At 51.1% G+C, this 14551-nt stretch overlaps 2 protein-coding genes across 2 annotated transcripts; both read right to left on the bottom strand.

Moving 5' to 3' along the window:
- Positions 1-2098: 2098 nt before the first annotated feature.
- Positions 2099-4044, bottom strand: LOC146764330 (uncharacterized). Its single transcript, XM_085565284.1, has 2 exons — positions 3798-4044; positions 2099-3611 (listed from the first exon to the last, which is right to left on the bottom strand). The coding sequence occupies exons 1-2, from the start codon at positions 3907-3909 to the stop codon at positions 2608-2610; spliced, it is 1116 nt and encodes a 371-aa protein (XP_085421410.1). The 5' UTR covers positions 3910-4044; the 3' UTR covers positions 2099-2607.
- A 6052-nt stretch (positions 4045-10096) lies between these two features.
- On the bottom strand, positions 10097-14309 carry LOC144248500 (uncharacterized). The gene is made up of 2 exons (XM_085565007.1): positions 13366-14309; positions 10097-10158 (listed from the first exon to the last, which is right to left on the bottom strand). The coding sequence occupies exons 1-2, from the start codon at positions 14174-14176 to the stop codon at positions 10097-10099; spliced, it is 873 nt and encodes a 290-aa protein (XP_085421133.1). The 5' UTR covers positions 14177-14309.
- Between the last annotated feature and the right edge of the window lie 242 nt (positions 14310-14551).

The following is a 14551-nucleotide window of genomic DNA, read 5'->3' as shown; positions in this document are numbered from 1 at the left end:
GAGGCCTTGCAGTGTCACATTGGCTTTGTGGTTCCACAAAGCCCTGATGTGTCACAGTGGCCCCTCGGCTCCGTGTGCCCTCACTGTGTCACAACGGCTCCTCTGTGACACTGCAGATGCACAAGGTCACCATGGACCCTTGGTTCCTTGGGGTCTCTGAGTTCACAATGGTCTCCTTGATTCCATGAGGCAGCACAGTGTCACCATGGCCCCTTGGTTCCATGAGGATCTACAGGGTCACACAGGTTTGTGACATTTGTCCTTGCTGCCCCTCACATCCCCCTGCCCCACAAACAGCCCCAAGCCACCTGTGAGGGACAGGCCCTACTGTGCCAGGCTGGGCTCAGGGCTTGGCCTTTCTGCTTCCCCCAGCCAGCCCAGGCCTTGCTCAGCATTGCAGTTCCCTGCTCTGAGCCTTGGGCTCCCTGCAATCCTGGCCTCAAGGATCTGCTCTCACCAGTCCCTGGGGAGCCTTTGGCAGTCCCTGTCCTCAGTGGGGCCCAGTGATGCTCCAAAGGACTTGGAGTTTTGCTTCTGACTCCTTGAGCAGCTTCTTCAGCCTTCTCTCAGTGCCTCATGATCCTGGACAGGGGCTCGAATCCACCGAGGGGATCATCAAAACAAAGAAAACCCTCAGGGACGCTTTGTCTTCCTTCAATCGTCTTCAGGTCTCCAGGGCTTGTGCAGCTGATTGAAGCCAGTTTGGAGTTCTGTTAAGGAGGAAGATTTCCAAGTTCACCTCATGACTTCTTTTCTTTTATCAATGTAATATTTTTTTATTTCCCAATTCAGAGAAGAGCTGTTAGAAGTATTCCCCAGGTGATCTTGACGCTAAAGTTCCCCTTAGGAGGTCTGGGCATGTAGAAGAATGAGCCCCTTGAGGGCTGACCCTGTTTGGACAAGCTGCTCCTCACCCCCAGCCTCACCATGTCTGACATCGCCCACCTGGCACTGACATCCCTGAGCCCTGCAGCAGAACCTTGTCCCTGAGCTCTGCAGTTCCATGTCCCAGCCCATTGCACCGTGTCCCACCTGCTCTCCTCAGGGCTCTGCCTGCACACAGGGCCAGGAGAAGTTTTCCTGTTGGGAAGGAAAGAATGGAAAAACATGATCAGGTTTCCTGAACAACAAACCCCACTCAGGAACCACCTGCTCAGTACAGGCTGCCTGGAATGGTGTCACCTTTCTACAAAGGACAGTGTGACCAGAAATGATCTCTGGAAGCAGAATTCTCTGAGTCTCCCAGCTGAATTCTCTGTCCCTGTCCTTTTCCTGGATCTCTGTTGCAGATGGAAGCTGCTGGTGCCATCCTCACTTTTAACCTCTTTTTAGAATGCAGGCAGATATTCCCAGCTGTGTTGAGCAGGATTTCCTCAATGTTTCTATAAATCTTTTGTGTTCCCTATGGAACGAAGGGGCCATTTTGGCACTGAAGGGGTGATGTGGAAGCAAGGAGTCAATTGTGACCCTGGGGTCCCATGGAACCAAGGAGTCCATGGTGGCACTGCAGAACCAACACAGCTGCTGCACCTTGTCCCCTGTCCTGCACAGCTCCTTGGGAGGCACGGCAGTAGCAACACCCTAGGAGCCTTGGGAATGCCCCTCTGGGATCCATGGCACATGCTCCTAGGGGCTGGAATTCCAGTTCCAGCCAGGAAAAGATGTTCCTGCCCTTGAAGGCAAAGCTCTTATGGAAGAGCCAGAAGATGAGTGGAGCAAGATCTTAGAGTGACATTTCACTGCCAGCCTTCCTAACTTCACCCATGGTTGTTGTAGCTCATGGATTGGGAATTAAATCAGGGCAGGGTCTTTGGTGGGAGCTGCCCTGGGTCAAGGGAGGCCCTGAGAGAGAAACTGAATATGCAAAGAGAGGTGGGAGGGAAAGGAGGACACAAACACAATCAACTGAGAAGGTGGCACTCTGAAAAGCCAAACAAAACTGACTGAAAATTAATGGGACAGAAATCAATAATTCTGAAAGTTTTATTTACTATCAAAATATATCCCATACACCCAGCTGCACACAATCATGATCCCACACCATTTAAATTTGGATCCCACTTTTCCTAATTTCCCTCCACCCCATCTCACCCTGGAGGCTGTGGAATTGGATATTTTGTCATGGGTTAGAATTTTTTGAGGTGGAAACAAGCCATTTTGAGGTGGGATTGTAACCTTTTGTGGTAAAATTTGGTTTTTTCAGTGAGACGGAGTCATTTTGAGGTGACAGATCAATCCATCTTGACTTCAGGAGTGCAAAGATATGGACAACACTGCCTGAAATCCCCCAAGAACCCAAAAATCCTCCAGAATATGTGCCCAAAGTATAAATTCCTTCTCAAATACCTGTTAAAGGGTTGGACTTTGGAAATCTCTGAATAATTACTTTCTTTTCAGTCCTATTTCAGGTGTTTTATTTGATAAGGAAAAATCAGAAGAACATTAGGGCCAAACCAAAAAGATAACCAGTCAGATGTCTTACCAACATGGATCACAGGGAATGTGGGTCAACAGGCCTGTGCCCAAAATGGGTCTTCCCATGGGGGTAAGGCTGGAGCAGTGTACAAAGCTCTTCATGCAGTTGGGGGACTCACAGGGCTTCCCTTACTAGTGCCTCCGTTGGTGTTTGGTCAAGTGAGAGCTCTGGCTGAAGCTCTTCCCACACAGGGGACACTCGTAGGGCCTCTCCCCGGTGTGGATGCGCTGGTGCTTGACAAGGGTGGAGTTGCACTTGAAGCTCTTCCCGCAGTCGGGGCAGCGGAAGGGCCTCTCCTCTGTGTGAATCCGCTGATGGCAGAGGAGATTTGAGCTGGTCTTAAACTTCTTCTGACACTTGGGACACTCAAAGGGCCTCTCCCCAGTGTGGATCATTTGGTGGATGATCAGGTTGGACCTCTGGCTGAAGCCCTTCCCACATTGCTCACACTTGTATGGCCTTTCCCCAGTGTGGGTGATCTGGTGGCAGATCAAGTGGGATCTTGTGCTGAAGCTCTTCCCACATTCCCTGCACTCGTAGGGCCTCTCCCCAGTGTGGATGCGCTGGTGCCGGATGAGGGTGGAGTTGCGCTTGAAGCCATTACCGCATTCAGGGCAGCGGAAGGGCCTCTCATCTGTGTGAATCCGCTGGTGCAGAAGGAGATTGGAGCTGGTGTGAAACCTCTTCTGACACTCAGGACACTCGTAGGGCCTCTCCCCAGTGTGGATGCGTTGGTGGGTGACAAGAGCAGAGCTGCAGCTGAAGCCCTTCCCACACTCCCCACACTTGTAGGGCCATTCCCCGGTGTGGATCATCTGGTGGTGGATCATGTTGTTGCTCTTCCTGAAGCTCTTCCCACATTCCAAGCACTTGTAAGGCTTCTCCTTATCATGGTTCTGCTCAGGGACCACCAGCTCTGAGCTCTGGCTGAAGCTCTGCCCACCTTCCAGGCCCAGAGTGGGTCTTTCCTCCTCAGAGCATCCTGGGCTGGGTTTGCAGCCCCTCCTCCTGTGGGATCTCTGGGGCTTTTCCTCCCTCTTGGATTCCTGCGCTGTGAAGCTGCTCAAAACGGCTTCTTCCATGAGGTTCTGCTGCGGGGATTTATCCTCCCTGGTCTTTATCTTCTTCTCCTTGTCTGGGGGAGGAAGGACAGGGAGAGGATGGGATTTGCCTCCGTGCCACAGGGAAGGGCAAGGAGATCCCCCCAGAGTGTCCCCAGCAGGAGGGCAACGGCAGCGGGGCTGTCCAGCAGCCAGGGGCCATGCTGGGCTGGGAGATGGAGCAGGAGAGAGGAAGAAAGGGGCACTGACTTCCTCCTCACCCGCCTCGTTGTCCCAGGGCATCTCCTTCTTCCTGGCAGCCTTCTCTTCCATTTCAGACTGTTTTGGGAATGGGAAAATCTGTTTTGGGAGGAAAACAGGGGATGAGCACATTGAGTTTTTTACTGGTTTGAAGGCAAACCAGGGGGAGACTCTAAGTCACAATGACAATTGACTAAGAAAATTAAGATCCAAACAATGATACAGAAACACTGGATTAATCTGACAGAGTCAGGATATAACCTGACACCCCGTTGCTCAGGGTGGTGGTAGCAGGCTGATGAAATGGTGGCTGCAGTCTGGCTGGAGTGATGAACGTGATTCTGTCAAAGCAGTGATCCTGTAGAAGGGTCTGGTCTTCCTCTGAAGATCCAGTGGTGCTTATGGAGCTCTTGTCCTCTGGGAATCCAGTAGGCAAGGTGGTTGTGGTGTTGCAAATGGTGAGATTATATCCAGGCAGGAACGCTAGGTTCCTCCCCCTGGGAGGAGCATCCCACAATGGGATGATGTAATTTTATCAGTGCTGCAGTGACACTCAATGGCCCATTAACAGAAGATGGCCCCTGGAGGGTGTTATCAGGGCTGAGCCATGGAAGAGATAAAGAACACTGCCCCACCTGTTGATAACAGTTTATGGAGATGGGGACTGAAAACACTTTTGGTTACATCTGACACTGTAACCTGAAACAGTGAGGCAATCCCTGCTCGGGGTGGGGGGTGAACACCACCCCCCTTACCCAAACTGGCTCAGGTGTAAAACCCCCACCCTGGGAAGGCCACGCACAAAGGGGACAATGTCACACTTGCCTCACCCCAGGGGAGATCTCCGTCCCTGTCACTCCCTTGCTCTCTCCCCTTTTCTCTTTCTTTGCATCTCTCTCTACCTCACATTTACTGTTCAATAAAATCCACTTTGGATTTGGTCATCTTAGCACCTTAATTGGGGCAGAGGCATCTCTCTAAAAATTTTATTAAACAGATTGCGGCATTATTTTAGCACAGTGAGTTCAGGGCTCTGTTGTCTGACACCAAGTGTCTTTGACAACATCATGGTTCTCTCCTCTGAGGAGCCTGTGGGTCTTTCTGGAGGAACTCTTGGAAACTTGGATGCAGCTTCCTCTGAGTGACTTTTGGGAGAACTTATGAGGAAAATGGCTCTTGTGGGTGGCCATTTTAAAGAAAATATTTTGTTGTTCTTCCCTGAAAAGTTTGTTAAAATCACTGGAAGAAAAGAACCAAATGATACCAGCGAGACTGACAAGGATCATTCACCACCCTGTGAGGAACACAAGGCTACTAATGTCCTACAAGAAGCCCAGCTCACGTGGCTAAATTCCCAAGTAACTCTTGAATTCACAAGCTTGGGGGCTTTTCCAAATATGAGAATCATTATTTTCTTTGTCCCTGTGACCTTTGTGACAGCTACACAGACCTTTTCCTTCCTTTTAATAATCTGTATTGGGACAAATTTCCACCTTTCTTTTTTGGAACCTGCCAGTATCTGACTTGGAGCTGTGCTGGAACTGATGAAATTTGGAATTGCCACAGAATTCCTTCTGTTGTTGATTTCTTCATGTTTGGGGTTTGTTTGGATTTCCATCTCAAGTGACTTGTGGGAAGAGCAAATCTTCCTCAAGGCATTTTATGGAGGGTTTATTTTAATTTCTGCCAAGTTTGTTTTGTCCAGTTCCCAGGGGCTGCTCAAGGGGTCTCTGTTTTGGTTTGGCCCTAATTTTCTTCTGATTTGTCTTTATCACTTAAAAACACGTGAAAAAATTACTAAAAAGAGTATTGACCAGAGATGTCAAAAGTCCCACCATTTACAAGGTAGTTGAGGTGAAATTTATGGTTTGGGAACATATTCTGGAAGATATGTTGGTTCTTGGTAGTATTCTCCATATTTTTGCACTCCAAAATCCAAGGTGGATTTGTCTGTCATCTCAAAATGACTCAATCCCACTCAAAACTCCTCAATCTTATCCCAAAATGCTCAATCCCACCTCAAAATGGTTGGTTCCCACCTCACTCCCATGACAAAATTACTCAGTTCCACAGCCTCCAGGGGTAGATGGTGTTGCAAGGAGATCAGGAGAAGTGAGATCCAAATTTGAGGTTGAGGGATCAGGATTGTGTGGGGCTGGGTGGGTGTGATTTATTTTGATAATAAGTAAAACTATCAGAATTATTGATTTCTGTCCCATTCCTTTTCTGTCAGCTCTGATTTGATTTTCAGAGTGCCGCCTTCTCAGCTGATTTTGTTTGTGTCCTCCTGTCCCAGACTGAAAAACAAGATGTGTTCTATTTTCCATCTGTATGGCAGTTGTCCTGTGTTAAGTGAGCAGTTTTTCCTTATCTCTTCCACAATCAATCCTCCCTCAGGGCAGACATCTGCTGATAATGGGCTATTGAATATCACTGCATGACTGATAAGAACTGTAACATCCCATTGTGAGATGTTCTGCCCAGAGGGAGGAGCCAAGCATTCCTACCTGCATCTAGACTTGAGATTCTGGCCCACCGACACAGCTTTTCCTGTGCTGGATTTCTCAGAGGAACAGCTGCCTCTTCCTCTTCAGAAGAAGACACCCTTTTCTACAGGATCACTTCTCCAACAGAACTGTTATGTGTAATAAATATAATTCGCGCCATTCCTCGTATGAAATATGTAATATTGGATATTTGTTAAATCATGCCCGTCGTATTAGTTCCCCCCCTCCCCCGCCTTTTACAGGCGAGACTGGATGTATATTAGAAACTGATTTACAAGTAAAAGGATGTCGCTTGGCCAGGAGATGGGCCATGTCTGGGCTCCAGGTGTTAATCATCACGATCATCAGTGCTGATCGTCCAAGATGGATATCATGGAAATCCTCAGACAGATCCATGTGAATGCAGCCTTCCCGTAAACTCTCATCAAGAATTCAACTACCCCGGACATTGAATTATTTCTCCTCATCACCAAAAAAAGAAAATCTTATAATCTTATTAACCTATAGACTCTGAATAGAAGAAAAGACTAACTGCTCAAATCTTGGCCTCAGGCGGAATTTTCCCTATAAAAACCGCCTGTGCCAGGATGGAGGTGTGTGGGCATAGGAGAAAACCTCTGCTGAGGCTGACTCCTTGTTGCACACCCAAGGTTGACCCCGGGCTCGGCTCTGTCCTTTTCGTGTGGCTGACTAGATAGAATTTGACCTCAAATAAAATCATTTTTATTTTTAATCTGGCTGAATAAATTCTCATTTATAACAGTACTCACTGGGTCTGTGGGCATTGGGATGTTCCAGCTTTAGGAGATCTCTCCAGGAGCTGCAGCTGCATTGTCCTGCAGCCAGAGGTTCCTGTGCCAAGGGCTGGCAGTGATTCTGCCCCAGGCACTTCTCAGCCCCTTCCCAGCCCTGACTGATTGAAGCTCTCTGTGCCTCTGTGCTGTGCCCGCGCTGGCTGCAGGCAGTGCCCCAGCCCTGCTGGGCTGGGAGAAGAGCTGCTCAGCAAGAGAAATGTACTTTTGAAGCTCTGCTTGGTTACCAGGATCACCCTCTGTGCCAGGAGCCCAGCCCTGCTCAGCAGCACAGACACAGCACAAGGACTTTAATGACCCTCTGGGGCTTTGTGCTCAGGCCCTGAACATCAGGCCCTGAGAGGGAGCTGCAGAAACCTCTCCTGAACTCCAAGTCACAATCCAATTCCAAAGTTTCTTAGACTTTTAATGGCTCCCACTGAGGGACACGACTGAGAAAGTGTCCCCAGGCCCCAGGCAGAGCAGAGAACTGGAGGCACTGATGGCAGGTGGGGACAAAGAGAAGCCAAGTCTGGGTGCCCTGGGGCACAGCAGGGTCTGTGCCACCAAGGGCTGTGAGGAGACACCTTGTCCTGAGGCCCTGGGGCCTCCTGCCACAGCCCCAGCCAGGCTGGGCACTGTCAGCCCCTGCTCCTGCCCTCAGCATCCCCCCCTAGCCCACATCCCAGTGGCCTCAAGGATCTGCTGGAAGGAGTCCCTGGGGAGCCTTGGTCAGGAATGGCCCTGGGGACTCCTTCATGCTCCCAGGGATTGCAGGTTTTTCAAAGGACTTTGGGTTTGGCTTTTTCTTTTCTGAGAGCTTTGTGCAATCATGGCCTCCAATTATCTGTTTTAATTACTCCCCTGAGATTCTTTGTCAGTAACAACTCAGTGGGCTCATTAATCCTTCAAAGTACTTCAGTTCTTTTAAGGTACTTGGTGTTTCCCTTTTGATCCAGACTCTGTGAGAGGTTTGTTCAATAATGGCCCCAATTATCTGCTTTAAGGAGTCCCTTGAGAGCTTTGTACTGACACTCAGTGGGGCGCATTGATGATTTGAGATACTCAAGGTGTTTAGGGTACTTTGGATTCTCCTTCATACACTGAGTCTCTGAGAGTTTTTTTGGCCATCCTGGCCTCCAGTTCTTCCCTCCAAGGAGTCCATGAGGAACCTGTGTTGGGGATGGATCTCAGTGGGACCCATTCATGCTTTGAGACACTTTGGGTGTTTCTTCTGACTTTGAATCCTTGAAAGGTTTGGGCAATCTCCTCTCAGGCCCTGAGGTTCCAGGGCTCGGCTCCAAAGGAAACACGGAGCTCATTGGGATCAAGCAAGTCCTGACAATCCATGGCTCTGCCTTGATTTCCCCATGCTCTGGGGCAGTTCATCAGGAAGGTTTGCTGTTGCAGTTTTGGAGAAATATTTCAAAGAGTTTCTAGGAAATATATATTCCTATTTTAAAGGATGTCTTTTATTCCTGGTCTCTTTCGAGAAGAGGTGTTTGCATCATTCAGTGATTGATACTGACCCAGGGAGTCTCCTAAGGAAATCTGGTCTGGTCAGAGAAGCTGTGCCTTGAGGTCTGACCCAGTGTGGACAGCCTTGCTCCATATTCCCCACCCCCATCCTGTCTGTCCTCACTCACCTGGGACCTGCTTTACTCAGAGAGCTGGCTACACTCAAGGAAAGAGGGATTTCCCTTCTTTCATTTTCAGAGCAATCTAAAACTCCTGAGTTTCCCCACTGAAAACAGACAATGTCCTCAGCTGTGTGCCAAGCCCAAGGTGCCACCAAGACACTTCCAGGCCTGCCCTGGGCCAGCTGTGAGGGTGGATCATCATCCCAACCTGCACTGGGCCATTGCAAGGGGCTGTTGCCATGGTCACTGCACTGACCCCACTGCTGGCTTTGGGTGCCATGGCAGTGCTCATCAGTTCAGGTTTCCTGGAAAACCAGCCCAAGGAGCCATTTCTGCAGCCAGGTTCCATGGCCACTTGCCTGCAGAGCTGCTGCTGCCCTCGGCTGCCATGGCAGCCCTCAGGACAAAGCGGTTCCAGGGCTGTTCCAGGTACAATTGCAGTGACACTCCTTGGTGCCGCCAGGTGCCACGGCAGTGGCCACAGGGACTCGTTCCTTGGTTTGGTGCCACGGCAGCCAAGGCCTGGAGCCACTGTGATGGTTGTTTGCCATGGACACCTGCCCTGGGCCCCTTGCTCAGGGCTGGTGTCACAACCCAGAGCCAGAGGGGGTCCCGTTGCCGGGGGCTTGTGCCATGGCCACCTGTCCTGTGCCGCGCTGGCTGGTTGGGCGCCGTGGAACCAGCAGCAAAGGGCAGAACCAGGGCCAAAGGCCAGGTCAGGCAGACAGAAAGGGGCAGTGCTGGGCTCTGTTCCCATGGCAGCCCTCACTGGGTGTGACACCTGGGTCACCTGCCCTGGCACTTGCCATGGAAACCCGGCCCATTGGAAATACAACAGTGGACAAAGGTTTTAGTAGGGCCTGTCACACCAGGACAAAGCCTGATGGTTTTAAACTAAAGAGGGACATTCAGATAAGAAGAGATAAGGAAGAAATTTTTGATGATGGGGTTGGTGATACACTAAGGCTGGTTGCCAGGGAGGTGGTCAATGCTCCATGCCTGGAAACATTCCAGTCCAGCAGGGACAGGGCTCTGAACAACCTGATCTGGTGAAAGATGTCCCTGCTCATGGCGGGGTTTGGATGAGATGCGCACTGCAGAACTCTTCCCATCCACATTCCAGGATTGCATGGGGAGAAGGGGCTGCTCAGTGGACTCCATCCACTCCCTTGACTCCTCATTGTCTCTGCTGGAGCCCACATCCAAGAGCCAAACCCAGCCCCTTCTCTGCCTTTCCTGTCCCTGCCCCAGGGGCTGGCAGAGCCAGGCTGGCACCAGTGACCTTTGGTCTGCAGGGCTGAGGTCACACTCTGTGGGCTGGGGCAGAGCCCAGCCAGAAATGAGCCCTGAAGCAGCAGCTCTGCAGTGTGGTTGTGACAGCCTAGTCAGAGAGCAAGAAAACTGGGTAAGTTTTCACAGAATCAGCCTGTGAGACTTCAGGGACTTGAAGATAAGCACAGATAGCTTATTATTATAAACAACCTGCAGATGTTGTTTTCCTACTCTCTGTTTTCTTGTTTTTCTCAAAGATTGTTCATCAGAAGGGCGACTTGTTAATTAGCTGATCAGGTGAAATGTACTAACGAAGTGACCAATCAAATCTCCCTGGATCGGAACAGCTTATAAAAAGGAGCAGTTCCAAATATACGGCACGTTATGCCAATCAGCCTCCTGATGAGCCTGTGTCATTTCTAACTCAGCAGTGACCCAGCAGCGCTGGCCACCAGGCTGGGTTGCCAAGGGAGGCTTCTGGCCATGCCCTGCAAGCAGCTGCTGCTGCCAAGGTGCCTTTGGTGCCTCGGGCTGTCCCTGGCACAGCTCCCAGCACGGCACTCTGCCCTTGTGCCCGAGGCCTTCCCTGAGCTGGGGCTGGCCTGGGGCTGTTCCTGCAGCGGGACCTGCCCGGCTCCTGGCACAGGAAAGGCAGTTCCTGCTGGAGCAGGAGGCTCTGCCTGCAATGGGCTCAAACAACTCCAGCCAGGCCCTGTTTGCAAAGCCCCAGCGGGAAATGAAGGAGAGGGGTCACGCTGCTTTTGGGGTGAATAATGCTGAAACCAGCCTGACTCTTCCATCCCAAAGTTCAACATCCTCAGAGGGAGCTGAAGCTGTGGCAGAGCTGGAAAAATCCCCCTAGAAAGGAGCAACCAAGGGACACCACTGAGAGCTTCTGCAGAGCTGCTGAGCTGGCCCAGCCCGGGCACATCTGACTGGCAGGGCAGCACTTCAGACTAGAAAAGCCCCATCCCAGATTTTAACAGCAGCGTCTCCTGACCTTTCCCTTCTTGGGGAATGTGGAGATTCCTCCCTGCATTGGGGACACCCCTCAAGGTCACTGCTCCAGGTTGAACCAAAGAGATTTACCCACAGTCATTGCTCTGAGGGAGTGACATCAATCTCTGCTTAATTACTGTTTGTTCTTTAATACAATTGCTTTGAAATCACTTTGTAGTTCATAATATAAATATCATATCATATCATATCATATCATATCATCTCATCTTATATCATAATATCATATATCATATATCATATATCATATATCATATATCATATATCATATATCATATATCATATATATCATATCATAATCATATCATAATCATATATAATAATAAAAATTTTGTAGCTCTTATGCCTTGGTGTAAATATATCTTATTAAGATAATTTTGTCTAATCAATTCCATAATAGATAATATATATTTATAGCAATAGACCTGGTTTGCCATCCTTAACCCATTGGGACAAATTCTATAAAGGTTTAATTCCACCTTTATAATTCTTTACACACACACTGTTGAAAAGTCTGGGACTGGGATTCGAACAAGCTGCTCCAAGGCTCTTCTCACAGAAAGAGATTAGAAAGCCTGGAGGTCCCTGGGGGTATTTGTGGATCTGAGGGGGTTGTTGGGACTCCTTTCTGCACCTCGTGACCCAACAGGAACTTCTCTAATAAACTTTGCCTGAAGCTCCCACTCTGGCCATGACAGGAAGCCCTGTGTGTGTCTGGGATATCCCGGCTCTTTGGCAGCCTGGGGAATCCTGGAATGTCACTGTGGAGCCCCCGTGAGTGCCTGTGACAGATCGGTGCCTTTGCAGCCCAAGGTGCCCTGGGATGTCACCATGGAATGGCTGTGACTGCCTCTGACCACACGGCTCTTTGCCATGCCCAGAAACCCTTGGGAGGGCTCCATGGAGCCCCTGGCTCTGTGTGTGACATTCCAGCTCTTGAACAGCCTGGAGACTCTTGGAAAGTCCCCATGGAACCCCTCTGAGGGCCTGTGAACAAATCTCATCCTTAGCAGGTAAACATGCCCAGCCCCTGGTGCTATGTTCAGTTTCCATGGCAACCATCCCCAGGAAACCCTGTTGCTATGGTCAGTTTCCATGGCAACCATCCCCAGCCCCTGTTGCTATGGTCAGTTTCCATGGCAACCATCCCCAGCCCCTGTTGCTATGGTCAGTTTCCATGGCAACCATCCCCAGCCCCTGTTGCTATGGTCAGTTTCCATGGCAACCATCCCCAGCCCCTGTTGCTATGGTCAGTCCCTGGGCAGCTCCATGGAGACCCCATGCCAGGGGTTGTTGCCATGGACACCAGCTCAGGCCTGGAGCCCATTGCCATGGCAACCATTGGCACTCCCATCCCCAGGGTCATGGGATCCCAGAACCACAAAATTGGCTGAGCTGGGAGGGACCCATCAGGATCCTCGAGTCCAACTGCTGGCCCTGCACAGGACACCCCAACACTGCCAGCCTGGGCCTGGCAGCGCTGTCCAAACGCTGCTGGAGCTCAGAGAGCCCTGGAGCTGTGACCCTTCCCTGGGGAGCCTGGGCAGCGCCCCAGCAGCCTCTGGGCAAAAACCCTTTCCTGAGATCCAACCTAAGCCTACCCCGACTCAGCTGCAGCCGCTCCCTCCACTCCTGTCCCTGGGCACCAGAGTGAAGAGGTTCCCTCAGCCCCAGCCAGGGACCCGCTCCCAAGGCTGCTGCCATGGCCACCAGGGCTGGCACCAGCTGGGATGCTCGGTTTCCACAGGCCGGGGTTCAGGAATGGCATTTCTCAATTTCCTGCTCCCGCTCAAACCCCGCAGGCACTCATTGCCCTCCCACCTTCCATTGAAGGAAAAAAGGGAAAGATCCCTCTCTGGGATAAGAACAATTTACTGGGAACAGCAACAAGATAAGGAACAAACAGAAACAGAAAAAATATTAACAACAGGAGGGATAAGAAAAACCAGTTACAGGGAAAACTACATCACCATCAATTGTATCTTCCTGGCCACGTGTTTCCTCCTGCATGGAAAGGACACCCTTCTCCTCAGGTAAAGACAGAGAGAGAGTCCCTTTCCTGCCCCGGTAATGACCTGAGGTGGGAGTGAATGTAGTGACAGGGCCATGGCCAGACCTTCATTTTCTTCAATCCCATATCAGGCCATTGGTAGGGGCAAGGAAAGGGACAGGTGTGTTCCCAGCATGGATCACAGGAAACATGGATCACCAGGGCTCTTCCCAACAGGGTCCTCCAATGGGGGATGAAACTGGAGCAGTGCACAAAGCTCTTCCTGCAGCTGGGGAATTTTCAGGGCTTCCCTTACCGGTGGCTCCGTTGGTGTTTGGTCAAGTGAGAGCTCTGGGTGAAGCTCTTCCCACACTGGGGACACACGTAGGACCTCTCCCTGGTGTGGATGCACCAGTGCCTGACAAGGTTGCACTTGTGCTTGAAGCCCTTGCCACAGTCGGGGCAGAGGAAACGCCTCTCCTTGGTGTGAATCCGCTCATGCCGGAGGAGATGGGAGCTGCTCTGAAACCTCTTCCCACAAGTGGGGCACATGTAGGGCCTCTCCCCAGTGTGGATGCGCTGGTGTGTGACGAGGGTGGAGTTGTGTTTGAAGCCCTTCCTGCAGTCAGGGCAGCGGAAGGGCCTCTCATCCTTGTGAATCCGCTGATGTACAAGGAGATTGCAGCTATTGTGAAACCTCTTCTGACACTCGGGACACTCGTAGGGACTCTCCCCAGTGTGGATGCGTTGGTGGATGATGAGGTCGGAGCTCCGTCTGAAGCCCTTCCCACACTCCCCACACTTGTAGGGCCTCTCCCCAGTGTGGATGTGTAAGTGGCTGACAAGATGGGATTTGCAGCTGAAGCCCTTCCCACACTCCCCACACTCGTAGGCCCATTCCCCGGTGTGGATCATCAGGTGTCGTTTCAGATTGTTGCTCTTCCTGAAGCTCTTCCCACACTCCAAACACTTGTAGGGCTTCTCCCCATCAGGAAGCTTCTCAGGGACCACCAGCTCAGAGCTCTGGCTGAAGCTCTGCCCACCTTCCAGGCCCAGAGTGGGTCTTTCCTCCTCAGAGCATCCTGGGCTGGCCTTGCAGCCCTTCCTCCTCTGGGATCTCCAGGGCTTTTCCTCCCTGTTGGATTCCTGCAATGTGGAGTTGCTCAAAACAGCTTCTTCCATGAGGTTCTGCTGCAGGGATTTGTCTTTCCTGGTCTCCACGATCAGGTCTTGCTCTGGGGGAGGAAGGACAAGGAGTAGATGGGATTTGCCTCAGTGCCAGAGGGAAGGGCAAGGAGATCCCCCCAGTGCATCCCCGGCAGGAGGGCACCGGCAGCGGGGCCGTCCTGCAGCCGGGGGCCAGGCTGGGCTGGGAGATGGAGCAGGAGAGAGGGGGAAAGGGGCACTGACTTCCTCCTCACCTGCCTTGGTGTCCCAGGGCATCTTCCTCTTCCTCACAACCTTCTTCTCCATCTGGCGAATATTTGGGTACGGGAAATCCTGTTTTGGGAGGAAAACAAGGGATGAGCACAGTGAGTTTTGTACTGGCTTCAAAGC

The sequence above is a fragment of the Lonchura striata genome, chromosome 35, assembly GCF_050655825.1.
Source record: "Lonchura striata isolate lonStrDom1 chromosome 35, ASM5065582v1, whole genome shotgun sequence".
In the NCBI taxonomy this organism is placed as follows: Eukaryota; Metazoa; Chordata; class Aves; order Passeriformes; family Estrildidae; genus Lonchura; species Lonchura striata.
Note: the sequence above shows the minus strand (reverse complement) of the source record. Positions and strands in the feature narration are given on the sequence as shown.